Source organism: Peromyscus californicus, unplaced genomic scaffold, assembly GCF_007827085.1.
Source record: "Peromyscus californicus insignis strain IS unplaced genomic scaffold, ASM782708v3 Scaffold_11__1_contigs__length_118956290, whole genome shotgun sequence".
In the NCBI taxonomy this organism is placed as follows: domain Eukaryota; kingdom Metazoa; phylum Chordata; class Mammalia; order Rodentia; family Cricetidae; genus Peromyscus; species Peromyscus californicus.
The window spans coordinates 14,820,360-14,841,879 of NW_026294402.1; the positions used below are offsets into that span (position 1 = coordinate 14,820,360).

Consider the following 21,520-nt stretch of genomic DNA (forward strand, 5'->3'; position numbering starts at 1 on the left):
ATGAACCACCTCTCCAGCCCCCATTGGGTATATTCTTATACTCATGGGGCAAAGATTTTTGAACGACAAAGATGCTATAGACTATAAAGTGGGAAGATTGAAGTAAGAAATTAATTTTTTCAATATTCTGGAGGTTAAAGCCCCAAATCAGAGCTGCTTTTCTAATGATTTCACTTCTGATATTGCTGCTGTTCATGTAGTTTGTTATCTGTTTGCCCCATTTCTCCCCCACCAGATTCACCACAAACATGAAATCTGTAAACCAAACAGTTATATCAGGATTTATTCTCCTGGGACTCACAGATGATACAGAGCTGCAACTCATCATCTTCAGTATATTTCTTTTCATGTATCTTGTTACAGTCCTAGGAAATCTGCTGATCATTCTGGCCACCAGCTCAGACTCCCATCTCCACACCCCCATGTACTTCTTTCTTTCTGGGCTTTCTTTTAATGACATCGTTTTAGTCACATGCACAATTCCAAAGATGTTGGTGAATATACAAACACAAGACCAGAGCATCACTTATGCAGGTTGCCTGACTCAGGTCTGCTTTGTCTTGCTGTCTGTTGGCATGGAAAACTGTCTTCTTGCAGCAATGGCATATGACCGTTATGTTGCCATTTGTCACCCACTTAGATATAGGATCATTATGAACCCCTGTCTCTGTATCTTAATGGTAATATTTTCTGTGATGGGGAGCATGATAAATGCCCTTGTGAATGGTCTGATGGTGTTACATCTGTCCTTCTGCACAGAACTGGTAATCCCACATTTCTTTTGTGAACTTACACAGATTACTAAACTTGCCTGTTCCAACACTCTTATTGACAACATACTTATATACATTTCATCTTGCATATTTGGTGGTGTTCCTCTCTCTGGCATCATTTTGTCTTATAGTCAAATTGCATCCACTGTCTTGAGAATGTCATCCTCAGAAGGAAGATATAAAGCCTTTTCCACCTGTGGGTCTCACCTCTCAGTTGTCTCCTTATTTTATGGAACAGGTTTTGGGGTATACATTAGCTCAACAGTTACAGAATCATCCAGGAAGACTGCTGTGGCTTCAGTTCTGTATTCTGTGGTCCCTCAAATGATGAATCCCTTTATCTATAGTCTGAGGAACAGAGACATGAAAGAAGCCTTGAAGAGACTCATTAGTAGGATATTATCTCCTTTGTGAAACATTATTTCCTTTTGACTAGAATTTCTAGGGTGAGCCATAAAGGAAACAGAATTCGTTCTCATCCAAATCATCAGATGCTTCTCAACCACATTCTTCTAAGTGTCTGAGTAATTAAATGACTAAGCACTTTCTGTGATCCTGATTGTTAGGTCTCCAAGACAGGGAGACCAAATTGTCAGTGTTGATGGCAATATTTCAGGGTGATGATTCTCAAAAAGCAATTCTCAAAAAGTCTTCAATGCCTGGCTGAACACTTCTGCTTGCAGAATTCACATCTGAAATTTCCTGATGTTGGCAGTTGGCACCTGAATGCTTTTGACCATAACTGATGCATCTCCAAAGTGCCCATCATAACCCACTTGGCTATTCCAGTATTAGAGCTCCTCACTTCCCCATTTGCCTCTATATAACCAAACAAACATTCACAGCTTGGCACTATCCTCTACCATCTGACATGGCCTAATAGTTTTTCATTAAATCCTCTATTTCTTTTCCATGGAGTTTGACTGTGTCAGTGGTTTCTTGCTGCTCCTACTTACATTTGGTGCCAAGACCTAGGAGAGATTCCTGAGTTCTCCTTTGGGCATCTGATCCTTCTTTTAATTGAATCAAAAACTTCCAATTTAGCCAACCTATGGTATGGATCATGTTTCTGTGGGCCCCTGCCATTCATCATACCTGACTCCAAATTTTAGAGTCTGTCTCCCCAATATTTCCTCTCCTCCACTGATTCTACTCACTTGCCACCCATAACCTATTTGGCTAAGCTACCTGGTTATCTTTCCTACAGAGTTGCCTGGCACACTATCATGATATTATAGAAAAATAGAACATACCCAGACAGAAGAGTTTAAAGTTTAAATTATTAAATTTCTGGATGTAATTTTATGGTTACAGAGTGACAGCCTGTTTTCAAACAAACAGACTTAATCTATCCAGTAACCTTACAGGAACTACCTGCTCAAGAGCATGTACAAGCTAATTGTACTCAAGTAGAAATGTTACACTTAAGGAGATGTAAGAAGCTATAGTCTCATATGGTTTACATTCTCCATTTGTAAAGCAGATGTTAAACTCGTGGTTAACTTGTAACAGAATTGTCCCTCAGGACTGGAAAGAATTAGTTACAGCTGTCCTAGAGGCTGAGGTAAAATTACAATGGTGAACACGGTTCAAAAAGGAGATGCTAGCCCGCTGTCCAGGGAGCAGCATGTAATGGCACACAGGTAAAGCCACGGAACACATGGTAACATATACATTAATAGAAATGGGCCGAGTTTAAGTGTATGAGCTAGTCAGTGGTAAGCCTGAGCTAATGGCTGAGCAGGTTTAATTAATATAAACCTCTCTGTGATTATTTTATAAAAGGCTATGGGACTGTGAGTGAGAGATTTGTCCTGAACATGAGCCAGGTAGGACACAGAAAAACTTCAGTTACAAATATTTTCATTCTTATCAAATCTCTCTCCTTCCTTGAAGTCTGTGATGTGATTATACCTTCCATCTTACTTTCTACTGCAACACAGTGTTGCCTCAATACAAGAAGATTAGCAGTGTCAGTGGCCAGAAAATGTTAACATCCAGATTCTCACAAATCTTAACTTTTGCCAATACAATGGCAAATAATTCAAATGAAGCATCTTTTCCCTCCCTCACATCTCTTTTCACACACATCAAATCCTATTGGTAAAGGCCAAAAAGTCTTTACAAAGCTGGCCATAGTCTTGAGTCCACAGCACCTTTTGCCTTTGATTTAGACATATAGGACCTGGACCCACCACAGGCACAATCAAGTCCTCAGGTACCACCAACACCTCCTCAATTCCCTCCTTAGTCTTCTCAACTACCACCTTCCTTTCCTCCTCTAAAACTCCTCCATATATTGATCATGCACCTCAATTTCTATAGGCACTGTCATTTCTCTCACCTACTGCCCTCCAACCTTCTCCTGTAAAACAAATCTGAAAAGGTCTTATTAATAAAAGCAAATCTGGACCCAGGTATTGGGGTGAACACTGAACGTTCAGAGAAACAGAACAAGCCACAGTCATCACCTCACCAATTCCTCAGCTGATCTTATTTCCTCAAACTGAAAGCTTCTGAGTCCTCGCATGAATGGATTTCAGCTTAAGTGCTGCTAGAAGCTAAAACCTTAAAAAGGCTATAGTTCCTGGTTCTCACACCTTACATACTTTCTGCTTCCTGCCATCAGTTCCTGGGATTAAAGGTGTGTGTCAACATGACTGGCTGTTTCTGGTGTGGCTTTGAACTCAGAGATGCAGACAGATCTCTGCCTCTGGAATGCTAGAATTAGAGATGTGTGTGCCACCATTTTCTGGCCTGTAGGTCTATCTAGTGGCTATTCTGTTCTCTGACCACAAATAAGTTTATTAGGGTACACAATAAATTGGGGGACCCAATATCACCACATTCTCCACCTCGCCAAGGACCATTGCTTTTTCTGTGCACACAAATGACTCCCACCAGGTTTCACACTGATCGAATCTACCCCCTCAGGGAGATGGTGGGTATTCAAGGGCCTCTCTATGTCCATGTCCCTTACTATTTGTCTGATCTCTCATAGGTAAAGAAATTACATTGGGTCCTTTCTCAAATGATGCCACTAATTTCATTAAAGAATTTAGGAACTTTACACAGCCATATAACATCACCTGGCATGATCCATGTCCTTCTTTCATCCATCCATAAATCAATAAATGCAATCCACCAAATAAACAGACTGAAAAACAGAAACTACATGATCATTTCATTAGATGCAGAAAAGGCCTTTTATAAAAATCATATGTTCTTTCAAGATAAAAATCCTGATGAATTAGGGACACAGAAGACATACCTCAACATAATTAAAGAATTATAAAACAATCCCACAGGAAATATGAACATAAACACAGAGAAAGAATTTCAACTAAAATTAAGTACAAGAAAAGAATGTCCACTCTCTCCATGTATAGTCAACATAGAACTAGAATTCTTAGCTAGAGCAATAAGACAACAAAGGATAAAAATAGGAAATAAGCCAAACTATTGCTAGTTATAAATAATATGCTTTTATATATAAAAGACCCTAAAAACTCTATTGGGGAACTTCTACAGATAACAAACACTTTCTGCAAAGTAGCAGGATAAAATATTAACACATTAACAGCATTTCTATACACAAAAGACAGAGTGAGGAAAAAATCAGGAAACAGTACCTTTTACAATAGTCTCAAATCATTTATCTTGGGGGTAACTCTAATTAAGAAAGTGAAAGACTTGTATAATAAAAAAATTAAGAAATTAAAAAAAGAAACTAAAGAAGATATACAAAGGTGGGAAGATCACCTATGCTTATGAATTCGTATGATTAAAATTATACTAAAATTGATTATAGTAAAATTGATCATCCTACTAAAAGCAATCTACAAGTTCAAGACAATCTCTATCAAAATCTTAACATAATTCTTCCCAGAAATTGGAAGGACAATTTTTAGCTTCATATGGAAACACAAAAAATTCAGCATAGTTGAAATATTTCTAAATAATACTAGAAATTGCCAGAGGATTAGTATCTCAGATCTCAAGCTGTACTACAGAGCTGTAATAAAAAAAAAAACATAGTAAAATAGACACCTTGGTTAATGAAATCAAATTGAAGAACCAAACATAAATCCATACATCTATGGACACCTTATTTTTGACAAAGAATCTAAAAATACACACTGTAAAAAGACAGAATATTCAGCAAATTGTGCTGGCTGGCCAAACTCGATGGCTGTATGTAGAAGAATGTAAATAGATCTGCATTTATGCCCTTGCACAAATTGCATTCCAAATGGATAAAGGACCTCAATGTTTGGCCAGATATAAGTGACTCTTATAGAAGAGAAAGTGGAGACTCATCTTAAACTCATTAGCACAGGAAAAGACTTTCTGAACAGAACACCAATAGTGCAGGCACTATGACCAACAATTAATAAATGGGACATCATGAAACTGAAAAGCTTCTGTATAGCAAAGGATACCATCATTTGGACAAAGTGTCAGGTTACAAACTGGAAATGGGAAAGATTTTCACCAATCACATATCTGATAGAGAGCTGATATCTAAAATATGTATAGAACAAAAAGAAAAGAGAAAAAAAAGAAAAAACTGGACACCTAGAAAACAAATAACCTAAGTTAAAAAAATGAGAGGCAGAACTAAGCAGAGAGTTTTCAAAAGATTAACCACAAATGGCTTAGTAACACTTAAAGCAAAATTCAACATTTTTTTTTTTTGAGACAGGGTTTCTCTGTGTAGTTTTGGTCATCCTGGATCTTGCTGTAAAGACCAGGCTGGCCTCAAACTCACAGAGATCCCCCTGATTCTGCCTCCCAAGTGCTGGGATTAAAGGCAGGCGCCACCACCATCCAGCTTTCAACATTCTTAGTGATTAGGAAAATGCTAGTCAAAACTACTTTGAAATTTCTTTTTAGAGCAAAGAGAATGGCCAGGATGAATAAAACTAGTGGCATCTCATCTGGACAAGATGTGGAGTAAGAGGAACACTGTAGTGCCCATGTTACTACCTATTCACCATGTCTGAGTGAGGGACTGAGGATTAAAACAGAGAAAAGACAGTGGGTCATTTGTCTCAGTAGAATTCCCTTTATTGAAGGGGAAGAGTCCTTAAATACAGGCTTACAGCACAGTGGAAGAACCTGGGAGGGCAAAAGTTCACTACAGCTGTTTTACACTCTAGCATTACACCAATATGCAGGATACACAAACAAGGAACACCCAGTAAGCTGTTTAGGAAGAATGAAACCGGCAGGGAATTAGCATAGGGAGGACATCTGATCAAGGTCAGCAAGCAAGACAACAGCTACCCAAGGAACAGGGGTCAGGGACCAACAGATTCCCACCTTACTAAAAAGAAAAATGAGCTTCTGTGTTAGGTTACATGGGACATCAGCACATCACCTTACCTGTCATCAAGACACCTGCCCAGGCCACGCAGGCTCCCTTTCTTAGGTAAGTGGGTGCCCCCCAGGAATTACCCGTCATTGAATACTCATTATCATACAGGCTCAACCATGTGTGAGCTGTAGGATTAACTGCTGCCATAGATCTTAAAGTGGTGCTGGGCTTACAATCTGTGCGTTTGACACAGGAAAGACCAACAGAAGTCCTAACCCACCCATAGCTAATAGCTAAGGGCAATCGAGCCATTCCCTTCCTTAATGAGCCTTACTGCAAATTGGAGTCCTAGTAAGATGGTATCCCAAAAGAAAGTGGAACTGGAGTTTTATTAATTTTATAACTTTTAAAGCCAATTGAAATGCATATTACTGCTAAATTAAATTTATCATACCCAATGGAATGAAGGAGTAATTAACTATGGTAGCTACTTTTGCTGCCAGGGTCTCCACTGTACTAGATGTAGTAATCAATTGTAAAAAAGCAATCCCAGAAACAGTAGCAGCTCTGGCCGCTACCACTGTAGTAGCAACAACAGCCACAGTGAAGTCAAATTCTCTTCTGGGGCATGTGATATTTGATCACATGGTGAACCCCGAGTTTGCATTTGTGTTAGTTAAATAAAATTAACCTTGTGTCAGGAGGCTGAGTTGGCAACTAGTTGACAGTAATCATAGAGCACTGGAGAGCATCTGGAAGAGATAGAGAGATGACCAGAATCAGTAGGGAGGGATTTGGAGTTGCATGGCTTTTTTTTGTTTGGTGGAGCATTAGGACACTCTCTTTTGGAGATGCCAGAAAGGAGAGGTTATCTAGGTGCTACTGAACCTCTATGAGCTAGCAGATTTTCACCCCAGTCTTTGAATCTTGAGTCTTCTTTAAAATAGGCCAATAGAGATTTAGTTAAAGCTGTGTTTAGTGGCAGCAGCAGAGCCAATGCTTGCAGGAACACAAGTCCTGCCAGGCTGTTGCCTAAGCAGCCAGGCTGCTGCCAGAGAAGCAGGATGGTAACTGCAGAGTCACAGTTACTGGCTGAAATAGCAGTAGATTAAGGCACAGCCACTATGCCAAAGATAAAACAACAATAAGCAGTCTACAATCAGTATAACCATAGATGTTAAGTATAAAGTAAGGGACAAGGTAATGGAAAGTCCTCCCTAGAAAGGAAAAACAGAGTACACAGTTAGAGATACACGGGGAAGTGGGGAACTGGAATGGGAGGATCAAATGAGTGTAGGGAGGGAGAGGATGGATAAGTGAGGGAATATAGGCAGGGATAGTTAAAACTAAGAGACATTTGAGGGGTCATATAGAAAAATAGCAGAGTAGAAACTTCTTAAAATAGACACGTATGAAAGAAATTTAAGTGGAATCACTAAACAGCAGGGAATACAGAGCCAAAACTAGTCACTTCTTCCCAACAAATGAAATCTCTAGTGCCATATATGGGTTACATTTAATCAAGTTGATGGTCAGAAGGTCCATACGGAAACCCCCAAATAATCCAGGCTATTGCAAATGTTCTCCACTATAATAAATCTATAAAACCTATAAAATGATGTCTGAATTCTAATCAGATGAGATATGCACATATAATAGCTATAATGGATTCTGGTGGCTTAGCTTTTTTATTATCACTTCAGCTAATTTTAGTGGTGTAGGGCTATAATCATAACAACTTGGTATAATGATGCACTAAGGTTGTGTATTGAAAGCAAACTTAGCTAGACTTTGGGTGCATCCTGGGCAATTTTGTGTGTGTGAGTGAGTGTGTGTGTGTGTGTGTGTGTGTGTGTGTGTGTGTGTGTGTGTGAAACTCAGTGGTAAAATTCATGAGGAAGACTTTTGTGTGATTCTAATTTAAATCTCTAGTACTAAATAGACAAACAAATAAATTCCTCAGTTTAATTCACTGTTTTCTTGAATGAAGAAAGCTGTTGTATACAATAATGACAAAATAAAGGAATAAAATTATTTGCTCAGTGTTGTCATGCTTTTAATATTATAGATGGTGATCCACTACTAAAACATTTAGGTAGGAACACTTACATATTGCATATTAGCAAAGCACTTTTATAGTTGATATTGTAAAAGGGAATAACCATGTATTAGTTATTGTTAGCTTAGCACATATGGGCTGCAAATGACATGTTTATTCTGATTTAATGCCCTAGCCCAGATGGTTTTGGAGGAGTACAAGGTACATCTATCACAAAATAACTTGACTCAGTCTTTCAGTAAGTTCCTGAATAGAGACATCCCAAGAATTAGAGAAGGGCATGAAAGATCATGTACATATATGAAAGATCACAGAGAGAGAGAGAGAGAGAGAGAGAGAGAGAGAGAGAGAGAGAGAGAGAGAGAGAGAGAGAGAGAGATGGAAACAGAGATAGAGATACACATGGGGGAGACACATCATAAGTCTTAGAAATGTAGTTCAATATAAACCAATAGCTGAGGAGCCCCCAACTGGATCAGGCCCTCTGGAGAAGTGAGACAGTTGATCAGCTTGATCTGTTTGGGAGGCATCCAGGCAGTGGGTCTGGGTCCTGTGCTTAGTGCATGAGCTGGTTGTTTGGAACTTGGGGCTTATACAGGGACACTTGGCTTAGCCTGGGATGAGGGGACTGGACCTGCCTGGACTGAATCTACCAGGTTGAACTTAATCCCCAGGGAAGTCTTTGCCTTGGAGGAGATGGGAATGGGGGGTAGGCTGGGGGGAAGGCGGGGGCGGGGGTCGGCGGCGGGAGCGGGGAGAACAAGGGAATCCGTGGCTGATATGTAAAATTAAGTAAAATAAAATAAATAAAAAGAAATGTAGTTCAATGGGAACAAGACTGAGCTATGGAAAGTTTCACTGATCCCCCCACCCACGACCCATTCCAGAAAGCCTGCTGGGTAGAGATGAGTTATAAGGCAGATTTGTTTGCTTGCTCTAAGGGTATTAATCACATTGCTTCCTGCTCTCTGATTATGGCTCACCTTTGAATAAAACAATAACCAAAAGGAAACCAGCTAAGCAAAATTTAAAAAATCTAAGCAAACAATCCTAAACAACAAAACCCCTAAATTAAACACGTTGTCTTCTTCCTTGAGCAGAATGATTGTAAACAATTGTGAAACAACTGATGTTTCCCAAATTTAATGTGTGGGGTCATGGTACTTTAATATGTTTTACTATCAGCAGTGATCACAAGAAACAGACAAGAAATCTCCTTCAGAGAAAGACAAAAGTTAAGATTCAGTCAACAGAAATGATGCACAAGGAAGATAACCTTGCTTGAATTTTTATGATAATTGCAAACTTGGACAGCTACAATTATATATATATATATATATATATATATATATATATATTATATATGTTATCTATATCACATATAATACATGGGAATATATATTATATATATAAAACATATTTTTTTTTAAAATAGAATAGGATCCAAGCTAAAATACATCATGGAAATGATAAAGAATCTTTAGTTTGTAAAGAACATTACAAGGAATGTATGTTTATGGAAATAGTGGTATATTTTACGTATGCAATGCTAAAGTGTGGGAGGAAACTCAGTTGTGTTCATATGGTCTCCAGGATCAGAGAACTGTCCAAAACTCTTCACTACTGTTAGTCTTGATCTTCAAGGATATGAACTCCTGGGTTTATAATAACAGCCATGCAGTTGTTTTAATGAGGAGCTTTGGACATTGAGTCTCTCGAGATTGAGACAATGCATTCAGCTTGTGACCTACTCCAAAGCACTTCAAAAACATTGAAATAGCTTGGATTTGGTTCAGAGGTAATTCATTTTTAACCAGGAACATGTTCTTTCACGTAGTCTTTGCATTTCTAAGGTAGAGTTGTTCCATTTGCAAAATACAGGTGAGATATTTATATCATTCTTGTTGAAGCTAGCCAAGAAATACAGATCCTACAACTAATTTATACAAAAGAAGGATGGTGTTTTAGGAGATAATCAACCTGGTGAGTCAGAACAGCATACATAAGATGATTAGAAATAATTCCACACAATTGTACTCCTATTGTCAACATAGTCCATCACTCATTACCCTGAATCTTTCTACCAAGACTTAATAATGTGTTGTCTTTTTGTTCTTATCCTATTGTAATGGGAACTGCAATTTCATTTAGAACAGAGAAAAATACCATTCTCAAATACAAAGGCTCCTAATATTTATTTGGGCATGTGTATGCATTCTTGTGATGATATTGGACAGGATATTTTGTATGTATATTAATTACTAGACAGCCACTACGTGGGAGAAACTGGATGATATTGAATTCAAATTGATTTCCTCACATTTCACTCCTGATGGCTACATTGGAAAGACCAAGGCATGTATAAGGTGGCTTCCTAATAAATATAATTTTATACTGCTGCTTGTAGTTCATGTGTTTCAATAACTTCTTACTGCTCTTTTCCCTTAAGGTTCACGTATAACATGGATGTTGAAAACCAATCAGTCACTTCTGAATTTTTTCTTCGTGGACTGACAGATGATACAGAGCTGCAGCCCCTCATCTTTGGCATTTTCCTATGCATGTACCTGACCACAATATTTGGAAATGTTCTTATGATGTTGGCTATCAATTGTGACTCCCATCTCCACACCCCCATGTACTTATTTCTCTGTCATCTGTCTTTTAATGACTTGTATTTAGTCAGTATCACAGTTCCAAAGATGCTGGTGAACATACAAACACAGGATCAGAGGATCACTTATGCAGGCTGCCTCAGCCAGGGCTTCTTTGTTGCTGTTTGTACTGTCTTTGAGTGTTTTCTCCTTGGAGTAATGGCCTATGACCGCTATGTAGCCATTTGTTACCCTCTAAGATACACAGTACTCATGAACCCCTGCTTTTGTATTAATCTGGTCCTTATCTCTCTATTCATTAGCATTGTGAATGGTCTGTTGCATAGTCTGATGATGCTGCACTTGTCCTTCTGCACTGACCTGGAAATCCTCCACTTCTTCTGTGAAATCGCACAAGTCATCAAGCTGGCCTGTTCTGACAGCCTCATTAACAGCATCCTGATATTTGTTACAGCTGCTGTTTTTGCTGGCATTCCTCTGTTTGGAATAATTTTCTCCTATATTCACATTGTGTCTACAGTATTGAAAATGCCATCATCAGAAGGAAAATACAAAGCCTTTTCCACTTGTGGGTCTCATTTGTCAGTTGTTTCTTTGTTCTATGGGACAGGTTTTGGTGTATACATTACCTCAGAGGTAATTGATTCATCCAGGGATATTGCAGTGGCTTCCGTGATGTATTCCATAGTTCCTCCAATGATGAATCCCTTTATCTATGGTTTGAGGAACAGGGATATGAAGGAGGCACTAAAGAAAGTTATTAGTAAGACAGCAGCAGCTCTTCTATGATGTGTGATGAACCTTGGCCTTGGGTTAAGTCAAAGTGACAGGATTGCTGGTGAGCCAAAAATGCCTGCTATTTTTTCCTTTCACCTGTCTTGCTTTGATTTTAGTTCTTTGAAATTGGATACTGGAGTTAATTTTAATATAATTCTAGTTTAGTTTATGTTTGGGTGTTTTGCCTGAATGTATGTAAGTGTATCACATACATGCCTAGTGCCCATATAATCCAGAAGAGAGTGTCAGATCCCTTGGAATCAAAGACACCAAGGGTTGGTACCTGCTGAGTAGGTGGTGGGAATTCAACCCAGGTCCTCTAGAGGAGGAGACACTGGTATAACCACAGAACAATTTCTCTAGCCCACTACAGTTTTATTTTTATTAACATGTATATGTGCATTGTGTGCATATATATACATTATATATACACATGTATGCAAGTAACTACTGAGGCCAGAAGAGGGCCAGATCCCCTTGAGCAGAAACTATGGTGGTTGTGAGCTGCTCAGCAATAGTGCTAGAAAGCAAACCTCTGAAAAACAGCAAGCACTCTTACTTAACCACTGAGCCATTTCTTCAGCTCCCATTGACACATGGTTTTAATCCTCTAAGCAGAATTTTTCTTTTTTTTCTTCAAGTTACCAAGGAAGGGACTATGAAGAAGAGTTTCTGAGTTTCTAATTTTAGCCTGTGTGTGTGTGTGTGTGTGTGTGTGTGTGTGTGTGTGTGTGTGTGTGTTCTTTTTCTTGGGAAACTCCCATGACTATCTTGGACACAGGTCTGTGAAGGAAAGAAGTACACATGGGCAACCTGTGAAGATATCACTGCTGCAAATCATTGGCTAAGTGCCTTTCTCTTCATTTTACTATTGATAAGATTTTTATTAGCTGGTGAACAAAGAAGTTTGAGATGATTTGAGATATTTGAAATTCATTAATGCATATTAAGACTCCTAAAAATTATTTGAGAATTTCATAGCCATTTTCAATATCTCTCTATGTAATAGACATTCACTGGAACAGGCAATCCAGTAAAGCCTACATCCCTGAAGAAAACTGACTATCGCTTAGAACTTATACATTAAAACTATAAATATTAGTACCTTTTATTAAAAGCATATCTGACTTAAAGAATATCTGGGAACAAAGAATAGGGGTCCACCATCCTCACACAGTGAACACATACTTGGAATGGGTTTCTTTTCAGTTTCCAGAGGAGGAAGAAAATGCAACTGTTATATCTCATGATAATGATAGATACACAGAAACATATGTCATCTAGGATTAACAATAATTTTTAATGGTTAAACTAGATATCATTTCTCTAGTTGACTAAATGTGGTGCCTGCATGCATGTAAAAACCTGATCCAACTGTTTACTTCTTATATGATAAATGAGAAAAAGTCTACCTGTAGAAGATGAAATTATCTATGTGGCCTCAAATGTAAGTAAGTGTTTTATTTTAATATAAAATTATAGAAGACACAAAAATTAGGAGGCATGATAACCAAGGGGAAAGATTGTGTTGCTATATTTGGAATTGATTATGAGTATTTGATGAATGATTCATTGAAAAGTACTATTTGCACAGGGTATAAGACATTCTATCGCCTTCATGAATACATTTTATTGTCAACTTGACTGCATTTGGAAACACTGTATATACCACTGGATATTCCTTGTAGGGAATATTGAGAGGTTTTTAACTGTGGTGGGAAGATACACACTGAAGGATACTATCCCAGTGACTCGTGCCTCAGACTAAATAAAGTAATAGAAAGGAGAAAGCATTCTGGCCTCTACCATCTCCCTTTCCCTGCTTATTTATGTGTAGATGTGGGTGACCTCTATTGCCACACAAACTCCACCATGTTGGCCTATGCCCTAAAACAATAAATCCCCAATAACCTTCCTCCTTCAAATTATTTCTTGTTAGATATTTAGTCACAAAAATGAGGAAAGTAACTAACACATAGCTCCGATAAATCTGCAATGAATTTCATGATATAAACTTGGTTATTCAGACTTTGACACTTAAAAGGTTGTAGTAAAACATTTAATGAAATGTAAATCCTAGTTAGTCTCAGTTTCTGTGGGAGCAAAGTATACAGTACATGTTTAGATAACATGAATGCTTTTTCAGACATTACCCTTGTTAATTCATGAATGCCTTGAAGGTGCTGTTATGTTTTCTCTTATGCCTCCATGTCTGTAATTGTATTGAGTTTAACAGTGGACCATTTGCTTTTAACTATTAGTAATGCATAGTGACATTAAAATTAAGAACCATTTTTATGTTGGTATAAATTTTGTATCTAATTTTTCTGGTATTGTGTTTAAGTTCATTTTAATATTTTCTTACACACACTTTGGAGGAAATAACAGTTTTATATGTGAAGCTTTTTATCTTTAGGAAGGTATAAAATGTGACTAAATGGTTGACTCAATTATCTTCTGATATATAATTCAGCTGTTACCAATCATCATAAGTATATATACCTTTCTCTTAACAATCTTATGCATGTATTGTACCCAAGTATAAATTAACATTCCTCATATTATGAGGTTGCAAGTCCTTTTACATATTATAAGACATTTGTTTTCTTTCTTTAGTAAAATATGTCATAGTATTATTATTGAACTCACTATACTTTCCATAATTAAATATATATATATGTATATGGTGATATTTTATTTGTATTAAAATGTTATTTGTTGGTTAATAAATAAAGTTGCCTGGGAGTCAGAGCTATTAGCAAGCCATAGGAAAGCAGGGCAGTGGTGGTGTACTCTTGTAATCTCAGCACTTGGTAGGCAGAGCTTGGTAAGTCTCTGTGTGTTCAGGGATACAGCCATTATTGGATACACATGCCTTTAATCAATACCAATCATGGAAAACCTGGAGGCCTATACAGACAGGCCGTGAGGAGGCAGTCATGTGATTGGGTTTACATCCAATGAGAAGGCAGAACAGGAACTCTATATAAAGACTTTAACACAGGGGTAGCTCTGGTTCGGAGAGGTAGGACCACCACAGGAGGAAGGGTAAGGTTTTAGCTCTTAGCTCTGACCTCTTGGCTTTCTTCTTTGCATTGGTTCTGTGTTTCTTATTTAATAAGAAGGTTGGTTACATCTACATATGTATATTAGCCATATATATATATATATATATATCTAATTCTCTTAATAATCTAAATATTGAAACTTTGTTCTTACTTTAGGACCTTATTTTTAAATATGTTTATATCTGTGTATCTATGTGCAGGGAAGTGCAGTGCCTGTAGAGGCCAGAGGAGATATCTGATCCTCTGGAGCTTGTGTTACACTTGTGAGCCACTTGATATGGGTGCTGGGAACCAAACTCCTGTCCTCTGAAAGAGCATCATGTGCTTCCTATCACTGATTCACTGATTCATTTCTACAGAACAAAAATGTACTCTCAATGAACAAGATTCTATTTTATTAGTTTTGTTTTTGATTTAAGATTTATTTCATTAGTGTGTGTGTGTGTGTGTGTGTGTGTGTGTGTGTGTGTGTGTGTCTGTCTGTCTGTCTGTCTGTCTGTCTTGTCTGTCTACAGAGGCCAGAAGAGTGCACTGGACAGCCATCTTTCCAGCTCCCATGATATTTTTGATTAAATGACCTAGAATATGACCATAATTTTTTTCTTTATTTATGTTATAGAGATTAAGTACTTAGTGCATACTAATAAAGCACTTTATCATTTACCTTCATCCGCAGCCCACAAGTGCTCAGATTTTTTACTTATAGCTTATGTCTTCTGTATTCATAATAAACTAAGCTTTTAGAAGGGAATTTGGGGGAGTGCAGAATTTCACTTCATATCCCCATCTGGTTTGGAACTCACTGTGTAGTTTACACTGGCTATGAGCCCATGCCTCATTCTCCTAGGGATGGGATGAAAGTACGGTGTAAATTTTTTCAATATATTTTGTGATGATAATTGTGACTTTAAAGACATTAATTGGAAGATAAATAGAACCAAGAACAGAAAGAAAATGAGCTTGTGTGTGAGCAATGCTTGTGATGAACACAGAAAAAAGGTAGTGAAGGAAAAAAATGGCACTGTGACACTATTCCTAGGGATACATGATCAATGGTGCAATTGACAGTATTTTACTTCATGCTTTCAACTCAAGAAGTCCCAGTATTGAACATTTTACTTCCTCAATATAATATTTGTAGTTTTGCTTTTTACTGTAGTGACAGAAATTATTCAGACTTTTTCCCCTCTGGATCTGTAAAATGTATTCAAATTAATTCTAAATATTAAGTAGATCATCAATTAATTGAAATAGAAAACATTCAAATATATAAAAATAAAATTTGAAAGCTCATTAAGGCATATATTAAAAACTTATATTCCAAACTTGAAAAATCTGTACTAAATAGACAAGGTTTTGGACACACACAGGTAGTCAAAATTAAAGCATGAAGTTCTAAATAGAACAAATGTATCTATGAGAAAACAAGCAATGATATGGAAGCAAGATTGAACAACCTCATTTAGAAGGGTAAAGAATCTGTGAAAGAAAATATAAATCATCTTGCTAATTCCCAGATATATTTCTCATTGTGAATATGACAATGAATTATTGCATACAAAATAAGCTTACTTAAAGCAAAAAAAATAATGACTAGGTAGGGTCTAGAAAAGCATATACTTCAGTCTACTTTTCCCCTTTTGAGTATTTTTAAGTCTACATGAAATTTTATATTGATTCACACTTGGGTGAACTTAACTGTAGACTTAACACTTATAAGACAACCTTTTGTAATTCTCAGTATGTAAACATTAGAAATAACATGCAGAGACTATGGAGATGGGTCCATGGAAGAAGATCTTGACTAGGAAACGTGAGAATGGGAGTTCATATCCCCAGAATCCACAGACAAACCTGAGCAGATGTGCTAACTGTACTGTCTGCAATTCCAGGACCAGAGAGTCAGAGACAGGATACTAAACTTTTTCCCCCATTTTGAAGTAGCTAACTAAACTGGATAGAACCAGCTAGCTCTGAGTTCAGCAAAAGAACTTTCCTTAGTAAATAAAATAGGAAGTGATGGAAGAAGACACTCAACATAAAACTCAGGGGTCCCCTACATACTTGTACGCAACTGCATGTACATTCACACCTATGTGAGTGCCCACACACATGAACATGCATACGCATGTGTACACACAAAAACCCAAGTCAACAAAAATGAAATGTAGAAAGATAAATTAATTTTGAGGTTCTATATGATAGTTAACCTATTAACTTAGTAACCGATATTTATTTAACATTTTGTTTGTTTTCATTAAAGTAGCAGAATATTTGAGTGATTTAACAGGTTTCTGTAATAATTAAAGTTTGCTAAACATGATTTAACTTCAATGATGAGGACAAAATTTGTTATGTATATTTAAATAGCTATTCTTCTTAGAAAAGAAAAAGTAGAAATTTAAAAACGTTCTTTCCTGGTGTGTGTCAACCAGGTATGACTATTGAAATCTCTAACTGCCATCAGCAAGGATTTACAATCTTAGTTTTGCAGCTGGCCCTGAAACTACAAGAAATATATCCTTTACTTAGTGTTTTTACATTCATTTACATATGCATGTTTACATGTGTTTGTGTGGAAGTTTGCAGGCATCAGATCTCTCCTTTCACTATGTGGGTCCCAGTATTCCAAATGAGGGGGTTTTTTCCATTTATTTATTTATTTATTTAATAAAAATTTTTTTCTTTCCTTTTACATACCAATCCCAGATCCCCCTCCTTCCCCTTCTCCTGCCCCACTCCCTTCCCACATTCCACCCCCCATCCACTCCTCAGAGAGGGTAAGGCCTCCCTTGGGGAATCAACAAAGTCTGGCACACTAAGTTGAGACAGGACCAAGCCCCTCCCTCCTGGTTTTGAGGCTCAACAATCAGTGCCTTTACCCACTGAACCTTCTCTCTAGATTCATTTTTATTTCTTTGTTTTCATTTGAGCAAATATACATACAAAATAATTTTTGTTCCTTTTCATGCTTTGTCAAGTTCTCCATCTATAAACTGTAATGCCATTTCATCAATCTTCTCATTTACACATTTGTAGTGACTCTCAGCAAGGACCATCATGGCATGGTGTTAGTAATGGCACAATAAGTAGCACTAAAAGTTGGTGCTAACCGACAGCTGTCTAATTGAACCAGCCATCTTATCAGAGCTAATGAGGTCATGGATCACTAAAGAGAATATACTACCACCATTTTTCTAGCTCAGCATAAATTCTAACTACTCTCAAATCTTATATTTAAAAATTGTTGTAACTACGCCACCTCCACTCAAAGAAGTGTCTCTTTACAGTAAACAGAAACTATTATAAAAGATTATGACTAGACATAATTCAGAAATTAGTGGATCATGAGGAGTTGAGCCCCAATGGCTCACAGGTCACATATCTGTGATCTGGAGATATGTTTGGAAGAGGAAACCGAAATTTATAAGACTCAGGATAGCAAAATTTCTGCTGTGAAACAGTCTTTTCTAGAAATGTTTGCATAAACAAGACCAAAACAATGCCAACATTAGTGGACATGCTATCACAGAAGAGGGGGAATCTATTGGCATCACATCACTGGACACAGAATTACAGGCTGAGACTGCAGAGAGAGGGAGAATTATCCTCTCTCAAGATAAGCCCCATGATTAGTATTCCAATACAAAGTAGACAGCCATGAAACTATATATATACAAATAACAAAAATAGACTCAGCAGGTTTTGTGTGATATAGATATGTATATATATATATATATACATATATCTATACATACACACACACACACACTCGTGTGTGTGAGAGTGAAGGACATGAAAGTAATTGGGGGGAGGGAATTTTGGAGGGTCTTGGAGAGAAAAAGGAAGGAGAAAGTGATATAGTTTTATTTTATTTTAACACACATAAAAATAAAAATTAAAATATTAATCATGAATAGATGACTCTGTTATTAACACAAGAACTTGGAAAAATATGATTAAACCAAATTCAAATCCATTGGACAGCAAGAAATAATTAGATGAGAGATGAATGAAATAGAAACAGAAAAAGGCATAAAAAATTCAGGTATTTTAGCAATGGTTCTTTGAGAAAATAAACTAGATTGACAGACTTTTGGTCTAACTAATCAAAAGAAAGAATTAAAATGAAACATGATCCTAACTAGTCTTATCAATAAAAACAAGGAGTCAAATATCAGAGTAACAACCTGAAAGATCAGAGGACAAAAGGAACAGCTACTAGTGACTTCTTACTGCTCTGATCCTCAGACTGAAAGGGCCCAAGAACCTGTCTCCAAGCACCTTATATTCTTTCTCCACCTTGCGATTGTGCTGGGATTAAAGGCATGAGCCTCCCAAGTGCTGGGATTAAAAGCGTGAGTCGCCGGGCGGTGGTGGCGCACGCCTTTAATCCCAGCACTCGGGAGGCAGAGCCAGGCGGATCTCTGTGAGTTCGAGGCCAGCCTGGTCTACCAAGTGAGTTCCAGGAGAGGCGCAAAGCTACACAGAGAAACCCTGTCTTGAAAAACCAAAAAAAAAAAAAAAAAAAAAGCGTGAGCCATCCCTGCCTGGCTCTATGGTTAACTAGTGGCTAATTCCACCCTCCGATCTCCAGGCAAGCTTTATTTGCCAGAACACAAACAAAATATCACACAACATTTTCCTCTTTCTGTCTAAATAAAAAGCAAAGGTTTTATATAACATAGGAAAACTATATACAATAAACACAATAACTATAGATATGTATGCAATAATTACATTCACAATGTCTAGTCCATTTACATTTGACAAATTCAGAGAAAATACTCAATTATCTATCCTATCTTGGTGAGTTCAGAGTGTTCATTTTCTATCCTAACTGGCATTACCACATTTCTATATCCCCCTGCTTTTCTTTTTACTGTGAGATCCCCCAAATCTAATTTCCTTTGTTCAGCTTTCTTCTTGACCATTACCAATAACAACTTGTACCCAACCTCCTTTAAATGATAATAAATATCCTTGACCCATTTTTTGGAAATGTGAGCAGAGTTCTGTAGACTATTCCCTATTGATTAGGGGTACAGGTAATCTTTGGGATATCCTAAAATAATTTATGATTATGGTCAAGTTCTGACTGGGGAATTCTGTGATGTTGTATCATCTCAGCCAGAAGTCTTGCAGCCATTCTGGATGTCAAACTCAATGGAAACTACAACAGAGCTGCTCTGAAATGCTGGACCATCCACTCCTATCAGAAAATTTTCAGGGGGTCTTCCTCGAGCAAACCTGATTTTTCTTGACCCAGAATGAATCCAGAGCTCTCATTTCCTGTGGAAATAAAAGCAGAGCCTCTTTCACAAAGTAACATATCTATTGACTTAAATTTTGAAGTCAAGGAACTCATGAACTTTAGATCAACAGTTGTGGAACCTGCATGTGACTGGACTAGACCCTCTGCATATGGGAGACAGTTGAGTAGCTGGGTCTGTTTGAGGAGACCTTGGCAGTGTGATCAGGATCAAACCCTGGTGCATGAGCTGGATTTTTGGGTTTTATTACCTATGGCCAGACACCTTGCTCACGCTTGATGCAGGGGGGAGGGGCTGGGCCCTGCCTCAATTGAATGTATCAGGCTTTACTGTCCCCTCATGGGAAAACTTACCCTTTTGGAGGAGGGGATGAGGGGTGGGTCAAGGGGGGTTTAGGCAGAGGAGGAGCAGTAGGAGGGATGAGAGGGGGATCTGTGGTTGGTATATAAAATGAATAATTTTTTAAATAAAAAAAGGTATTTCTAAAATATATAGGTTGGTTTAATTTAGTAGCTTTCACAATCCAATGAATCTTAGTAGTTATCATTTTCCCGTTAACAGTCAAAAAATCCAAAGACAACACAGTAAAATATAGAATCCGGACTGTGTATTTTCCATATTTACATTGCCTATCATATTTTTGTTACTTTATTTCCTTTTAAGGACTTTACTATTACTTTTAAATCTTTTTTTTAAATCTATGACTGCTTATAACCTTTCTCTTCTTTCTCCCAAGCCTACACACACTTTTCAAACACACTGCAAAGTGTTTAGAGGATTTTTCCCCCATCTGAATCTGTCTTTATTGACTATCTCTATCTTTTTCTGACTACATGAGCCTTTAAACTGCTAAGCAGCATGGATAGGACATCTACGTCTACCCTGCCTAGTTCTCTAAGATCCCAGCTTTATGGTGGAGGCATTGGCAAGAGCCATGTTTACCTCCCCAACTCTGGGGAGCTTCTGGGTTCATGCTGCCATTGAGTAGAATGCCAACCACTGCGCATAAATCTCATTTAAGTGTTTGATATCAGAGCCTCTTAAAAGAGCTGTATAGTTTTTGCTCCTAGCACCGAGTCAGAAAACCATCTCTTAAAGGAGCTGTACCTCTTCTTGCTGCTAGCAAACAGAACCTACCCAATTAAAAGCAGTTACTCCATTTTTGTGTGTCTAGAATACTTTTTAAAAATACTTTTTAAAGTCTTTTCAATGTCAAAATTCTTGCCCCATATTGGGGTGCTATATGAAATGAAATCCTAATTAGTCTTATCAATAAAAACCAGGAGTTCAATATTGGGGTAATAACCTAAAAGATCAGAGAAGCAAAGGAGCAGCCACTAGTGACTTCTTATCTCTTCAGATCCTCAGACCAAAAGGGACGAGTTCCTACCTCCACCCATTTTATATTCCTGTCTCCACCTTCAGATTGTGCTGGGATTAAAGACATGAGCCTCCCAAGTACTGGGATCAAAGGCAGGCACGAGCTTCCCAAGTGTTGGGATTAAAGGTGAGAGCCTCCCAAGTGCTGGGATTAAAGGAGTGAGCTACCACTGCCTGGCTCTATGGTTAACTAGTGGCTAGCTGCACCCTCTGATCTCCAAGCAAGGTTTATTTGTCAGAAAACAAAATATCACA

General features: G+C 37.7%; 2 protein-coding genes across 2 annotated transcripts; both read left to right on the plus strand.

The window, feature by feature from the left end:
- Nucleotides 1–242: 242 nt before the first annotated feature.
- LOC128102991 (olfactory receptor 7G2-like) lies at nucleotides 243–1,187 on the plus strand. The gene has a single exon (XM_052727009.1). It carries the CDS (start codon nucleotides 249–251, stop codon nucleotides 1,185–1,187), a length of 939 nt encoding a protein of 312 aa, XP_052582969.1. The 5' UTR covers nucleotides 243–248.
- A 9,415-nt stretch (nucleotides 1,188–10,602) lies between these two features.
- On the plus strand, nucleotides 10,603–11,556 carry LOC128102995 (olfactory receptor 7G2-like). The gene has a single exon (XM_052727023.1). The coding sequence runs from the start codon at nucleotides 10,615–10,617 to the stop codon at nucleotides 11,554–11,556; it is 942 nt and encodes a 313-aa protein (XP_052582983.1). The 5' UTR covers nucleotides 10,603–10,614.
- The last annotated feature ends 9,964 nt before the right edge of the window (nucleotides 11,557–21,520 follow it).